General features: G+C 42.5%; 1 protein-coding gene across 1 annotated transcript; it reads left to right on the top strand.

Annotated features, from left to right (window-relative positions):
- Positions 1-953: 953 nt before the first annotated feature.
- On the top strand, positions 954-1,889 carry LOC127032164 (olfactory receptor 10C1-like). Its single transcript, XM_050919170.1, has one exon. The coding sequence runs from the start codon at positions 954-956 to the stop codon at positions 1,887-1,889; it is 936 nt and encodes a 311-aa protein (XP_050775127.1).
- Positions 1,890-7,252: the final 5,363 nt, after the last annotated feature.

Genomic DNA, 7,252 nt, shown 5'->3' with positions numbered 1-7,252 from the left:
GGCAGTGGTGCTATGTCTGATTTACCAGCTGGGATCTGAACCCATTGACTCCAATGAAGCAATGCTGATTCACATCACCTGAGGATCTAGACCATTATCCTTTTTTCCCCTCCCTAAACCATTGCTGAGTTTCTGAATACCAAAATAGGATTTGTAAGTGACTGCTTTTTAATGAAAAACAAAAATATATTTATTTTATTCCACAGACTCAACACTTATTTGAGAGGCTGAAGAAAGTTATTAATGCTGCAACATTGAAGAGCACTGAAGGAGAAGAGGATGAAAGTCAGCAACATCTGACAACGTGGCTGACAGTGTGAAGTGTTCTTTAGAACATTTGTTGAACTGTTCAAATTAGCTATATATAGAAAGAGAGATCTAGAAATCCTCTATACTCTTTATATTCTGTCTGTCCATCATTCATAGTATTTTTAATGCAACTATTAACATCTTGACTAGGTGCACTAAACAAAATTAAGACTTGCCATGAAACACTCGTCTCCCTTTGCTTTAGCTGCTGCTACTTATTTACTTACCTTCTTCTCACTTTGTTCCTGCTGGTCATTTCTTCCTTCTTTACCCATCCTACACAATATCATCCGGTGAACTGAAAATCACTGCAGCATATTCCTCAGACAACCACATATTGTGTGTAATGAATCATGGCACTTAGATAGAGACACCCATTGTTAATAGGAGACATAAATATTCTCATTTATGACCAAAATCCCAAACTCTACAACTATGGTAAAGAAGTAAGTCCTTTAGCCCTGTAGCAGGCTGCACTATTAGCTGGAGACATTTACTAAAAGAAGACATGGTCATATGAATTAAGCCAGTTCATTACATATAAATGGATATTATTAATAAGCAGGCATGATAGAATTAGAACACTTGATAATTCCAGGATACAGTAACCCATGGGGCCGTGTAACCAGATAGATAGATAGATAATGTCGCTAGAGAACCACACTGCTGTGAGTAAATTCATACTCCTGGGGTTTTCTGAGTTTCATGACCTCCATCTTTTGTTCTTCACAGTGTTTGTTGTCTCTCTATATCCTCACCTTGATGGCGAACACCCTGATTATCATGATAATAAATGCCGATCGCACCCTTCAGACCCCATGTATTTCTTCTTCCTTACTCACTTGTCCTTCTTGGAGGTCTGCTACATGTCAGTCATCATCCCAAAGATGCTGGAGAACATGTTGGTGGAAAAGATGGGCATTTCCTTTGTGGGATGTGCCATGCAGATGTTCTTCTTTCTTTTCTTCGGGGTTGCAGAGTGCTTCCTCCTGGCCGCAATGGCATTTGACCGGTATGTGGCGATATGCAACCCCTTGTGCTATATGGTCATTATGAATAGCAGTGTTTGTGAGAAACTGGTGGTGGGATCTTATGTGTGTGGGACCATAGTGGGTCTGGTGCACACCATCATTACATTCAGCTCTCCATTCTGTGGCTTACTTATCAGCCATTTCTTCTGCGAGATCCAGCCACTCCTGGAGCTGCTCTGTGGAGACACTTTCCTGAATGAGGTTCAGGTCATTGTGGTGGCTGTGTTTGCCATCATGGTCCCATTCCTACTGGTCATTTTATCTTATGTCTGCATCCTGTCCACCATCCTCAAGATGCCGTCAGCTGAGAGTCGTCTTAAAGCCTTCTCTACCTGCTCCTCACACCTAGTGGTGGTGACTCTCTCCTATGGCTCGGCAAGCTTCATGTACTTACGACCCAAGTCCACCTACTCTCCACCTGTTGACAAACTGTTCTCCCTGTTCTATACCATTGTGACTCCATTTTTGAACCCCATGATCTATAGCTTGAGGAATGAGGAGGTGAAAGGAGCCATAAGGAAACTGTGGAGGAAAATGCTTTATGAATGAATATAAAGTAGAGCTTGTCAAATTTTTCTATATTCTGACATTTTGATGGCATTTTTTAGTTGAAATTATAAATTTCAATGAAAATAAATTTTAAAAAATCATAAAAATATTTGGGATTTGGACCAACCACAGAAGTGGTCATTCCCCCTCCCCCCATGACAGTAGTTTCATCAAACACTTTGAACTTGTAACACTTAAAAAAAAATTGAAAAAACTTTAATTTAAACAAATCCAGTGAAATAATTTTCTGCTTGCTTGTTTTTTTTTAACAGTTCTAATTTAAAAGAAAAGAGGATAAACTGTCTAATAAAGCAGACTGGTTATTAGATTAGGTTTCTTTGGTTCCAAAGGAGTTATTCCTGATTTGGACAGGCTCGATGGCTTCAACAAAACTGTTCCTTTTTAAACTGGTGTGAATGAGAGGAGAATTTGGTCTTGATTTTCACCACCTTACATGGATTTTGTAAAATTAATAGGGAAAATAATAAAAAGTTCTACTGGATTTTATTACATTAATTGGAAAAATATAAATTTCTGCTAGTAGCCATTTCTACAGACTTTATTAAAGATCCCAGGAAGTAGTTGGTTAATGTCTTTGCATTCCTGATATGATTAGTGCTATAGTAGTGTAAAATATTAAAGGCTATATTCTGTACTCAGAGGTATAGGTGTCATTCCAGAGATACTCCTTTAAAACTAATGGAGTTTCTCTGATTTAAACTAGTGTAACTGAAAGCAGAATCTGTCCCCTTGGAGCTGCACCAGATTTAGACCTTCATAATAGAGATCATCAGCATCATCATTGTTTCTCTAACTATTTTGTATATATTGTACCTGTTTTGCTTTGCTCATTTTTGTTGTTTATTTAAATAACAAAATGCACATTAATGAAAATGCTAAAATATGTTATTTTATTTACAACAACATTACATTTTTTAAAAAAATGCCTAACTCAGATATTACCAATGGTCTTTCTTTGGTTTAAGGAGAACTGAGGACTGGATTGCTCATGACCCAAAAGACAGGAAAAACTCAGGAATTGATCAAAATTCTTTGGATTCCAAAATATTGATTTTTTTCATCAGATCACAAATTGCAATTAAAAATAAAAGAGAAAATATTTGATCCTTCTTTTTCCCTCTGCCCCTCCCCCATTTTATCAAAGATATATTATGACTATTATAACAAGAGATGTATTTATTCCATTCAGTGGAGAGAGTAATGGTGCACTAACACAAGAGTATTTACACATATATATCAGTTACTGAATTAAGAAGCAGCACCATTATTCAAAGATTCATAGACTTAAGGCCAGAAGGGACCATTATGGTCATCTAGTCTGACCTCCTGCACAACACAGGCCACAGAATCTCACCCACCCACTCATGTAACAAACCCCTAACCTATGTCTGACTTATTGAAGTCCTCAAATCATGGTTTACAGACCTCAGGGTGCAGAGAATCCTCCAGCAAGTGACCCGTGAACTGAAATCGAAGTAAATTAAATCCACCGCGTTTCCTTTGTCTAAAAAATTTGTTACCTTCTCAAAGAAGGAGATCAGGTTGGTTTGGCACGATCTACCTTTTGTAAACTAGTGTTTGGAAACTATGCTTCCCACTAAATGGCAAATGTCATGCCACCATCATTAGTGCATATGCATCCACTCTAACATGCTCTGGCAACTCAAAGGAACAATTCTATGACGATCTCGACAGACTGATCAAGGCCACACCTGTAACAAACAACTACTCGTACTTGGAGATTTCAATGCCCGAGTCGGGGCTGACAACGAGAACTGGAAAGGAGTAACTGGGGCCACATGGTGTAGGCAAAATGAACAGCAATGGACTACTCCTTTTGAGCCTTTGTTCTGAAAATGACCTGACCATTACCAACACTCTGTTCCAACAAGTGGATAAATACAAAATGACATGGATGCACCCTAGATCCAAACAGTGGCATCTGATAGATTATGCCATTGTCAGAAGGCGAGACATCTGAGACGTAATGATCACCAGAGTAATGGGAGGTGCAGAGTGCTGGACAGACCACAGATTATCAGGACGTCCTCTCCAACTTACATCGCTCCCTCTCGCACAAACGCCCTAAGCTGTGTGCGACCAGGGCCGGCTCCAGGCCCAGCGCACCAAGCGTGTGCTTGAGTTTCATGCCGCGGGGAGGCGCTCTGCCAGTTGCCAGGAGGGCGGCAGGCGGCTCTGGTGGACTTCCCGCAGGCGTGCCTGCGGAGGGTCTGCTTGGTCCCACAGCTCGGGTGGAGCATCCACAGGCTGCCTGCAGGAAGTCCACCGAGCCACGGGACTGGCGAGCAGCAGAGCGACCCTAGCGGCGTGCCGCTGTGCTTGGGGTGGCAAAATGGCTAGAGCCGGCCCTGTATGCGACATGCTTTCAACATAGCCAAACTGAAGGATGCTCAATGTTTCAACAACTTTCAGAAGAGTCTTGATGACAAACTGACATCCCACGGACAACTGATCGGTACTGCAACCGAAAAGTGGGACCAGTTGAAGCAGATGGTGACTGAAACAGCAATAACATCTCTTGGACCAAAGAAAAAACACATCAGGATTGGTTTGATGAGAACCAAGAAGAAATATGCTCAGCTCTAGAAGTAAAGAGAAAAGCCTTTATAGAATGGCAGAATGATCCTTTCTCAGTCTCCAAACGGGAACATTTCAAGTTCCTTCAGAGCAAAACACAGAAAGACCTCCGTCAGATACAAGACAACTGGTGGGAGAGCAATGCCAAAGAAATTGAGCACTATGCTGAGACCCACAACTCAAAATGTTCTTCAGTGCTATTAAGACGGTGTATGGACCTTCTAAACTAAAGACCACCCCACTGCTCTCATCAGACAACACAACACTGATTAAAGATAAAGAAGGCATCACAAAAGATGGCGAGAACACTTTAGCACCTCTCAATAGACCATCAACTGTGAATAATAAAGTCCTCAATGAAATTCCACAACAACTTGCTCTGACAGATCTTGACTCTGCCCACTATAGATGAGATTAAGAAAGCTTGTTAGCCAGATGAGTTCAGGAAAAGCTCCTGGAAAAGATGGGATACCAGCAGAGATATACAAAGCAGCAGGTTCAGCAGCACTAGCAGCATTACACAACGTGATCATCAGCATCTGGGAGGATGAAAACATACCACAGGACCTCCGTGATGCTACTATTGTCTCTCTTTTCAAGAACAAAGGCAGCAAAGCAGAATGTGGAAATTATAGAGGCATATCCCTCCTCTCCGTTGGAGAGAAAATCATAGCCTGCATCATCTTGAACCACCTAATAGCCAGTATTTCTGAGGCAAATCTACCTGAAAGTCAATGTGTTTTTCGACCTGGCCGGAGCACATTGACATGGTGTTTGCTGTCAGACAAATACAAGAGAAGTGCATTGAACAGAACATGCACCTTTATGCGGTCTTCATAGATCAGACAAAGGCGTTTGATACCATCAACAGGGAAGTCCTTTGGACTATTCTAACATGACTTGGCTGCCCAAGAAAATTTGTCCAGATTATACACCTTTTTCATGACAGCATGACAGGCGAAGTATGTCTGATGGAGCCACATCTGCCCCCTTCAATATCACCAATGGCGTGAAACAAGGATGTGTTCTCGCTCCTGTCTTATTTAACCTGTTCTTTGCAGGCGTCCTAAACCATGCAATAAAAGATCTGGATCGAGGTATATATTTGAAATACCGGCCCGATGGTTCACTTTTTGACCTCCGTCGCTTGAATGCAAAGACTAAGACAGTGCAGAAACTCCTTCTTGAGGCACTCTTTGCCGACGACTGTGCTCTCATGGCTCACACTGAAAATGATCTTCAGCACATTGTCAACAAGTTTGCCAAGGCCTCACAACTCTTCGGCCTAATTATCAGCCTCAGAAAGACAGATGTTCTCCATCAACCTGTATCTGGATCAAATGCTTCTGTCCCAAGTATCTCCATTGATGGCACTCAGCTTAAAGTAGTGGAGAACTTTAAATACCTGGGTAGTGTCATATCCAGTGATGGATCACGGGATAATGAGATCAATGCATGAATATACAAAGCAAGCCAGGCACTTGGCTATCTGCGTGTCAAAGTTTTAAACCACCACAACATCCGGATGTCAACAAACTGCTTGTGTACAGAGCTGCTGTTCTTTCATCTCTTTTGTACGGGTGTGAAACATGGACACTATATAGGCGTCACATCAAGCAGCTCGAAGCATTCCACATGCGTTGCCTCCGCAACATCATGAAAATCCGCTGGCAAGACAAAGTGCCCAATCTTGAAGTCCTCGAGAGAGCCCAGATGACAAGCATCGAAATGATGATCATGAAGTCACAGCTACGTTGGACCGGTCATGTCAGCTGCATGGATGCCAACAGAATCTCCCGCCAGCTTCTCTATGGTGAGCTCTCCCAGGGCATCCGGCATATAGGTCGTCCACGAAAACGTTACAAGGACACCATCAAAGCCAATCTGCAGTATAGCAGTATCAAGCCCAGGGACCTTGAAGACGCCACCAGCAACAGAACATAGTGGCATGCAACAGTCAGAAATACCTGCATCACCTTTGAGGAAGACCGCTGCCGGTGTCTACAAGAGGCGCATGAACGACGTCACAGAGCACCAGCAGCACACAGCCCAGTGACTGCGAACTTCCCATGCACCATCTGTAGCAAAATGTGCACCTCTAGAATTGGCTTGTATAGCCATCAGAGGGCACACCATGAGACCAACAATAGATGATTTGCTCAGATTTGTCATCATTGGATCGATGGACTACAAGATGGGTTAGAGATATGGATAGGGCTTAAGGCTAAAACCAAAGTGGTACCAGACTCTGACACTGTCTCCATTTCTCTCCTTTCCCAGTCAACTAAACCCTTACAATTGGTACATTGGAATTACTCTCCCCTTCTGGCTTCTTTCAATAATTAGGATTCTGGGACCTGATGTGTTAGTCACTTTAGCACCACACCGATGAATGGAGTACAGAGACAGAGATCAACATTGACAAGGACTTGCACATAGAAAGGATGCAATGCCACTGTCCATGTCATCAGTGTGAGGGGTATTCTGATGTGAGGCTCCCACAGTCACTCCAGTTGAAGCTGTTCCACTCTGGATAAATAATTAAAGAGTTGTTGGAGCCGGGGACTGGACACTGGGTCTCCCAGGTGAGCGCTCTGACCCACCAGGCTACAAGGTAATTCACATGTTCTCTCTCTCTCCCTCTCTGACCCAATGATTCTTTAATTATTTAATCCAAAGTGGCACATCTTGAACAGCTTGAGGGAGCCCCACATCAGAGTATCCCACAGCCAAGTGGTTAGGAC

This window comes from Gopherus flavomarginatus, chromosome 12, assembly GCF_025201925.1.
Source record: "Gopherus flavomarginatus isolate rGopFla2 chromosome 12, rGopFla2.mat.asm, whole genome shotgun sequence".
Lineage (NCBI taxonomy): Eukaryota > Metazoa > Chordata > Testudines > Testudinidae > Gopherus > Gopherus flavomarginatus.
This window is presented reverse-complemented; position numbering and strand designations above follow the sequence as displayed.

Excerpts from the sequence above, each read along its gene's own strand:
- LOC127032164 (XM_050919170.1), top strand. The coding sequence starts at position 954 with ATGTCGCTAGAGAACCACACTGCTGTGAGTAAATTCATACTCCTGGGG.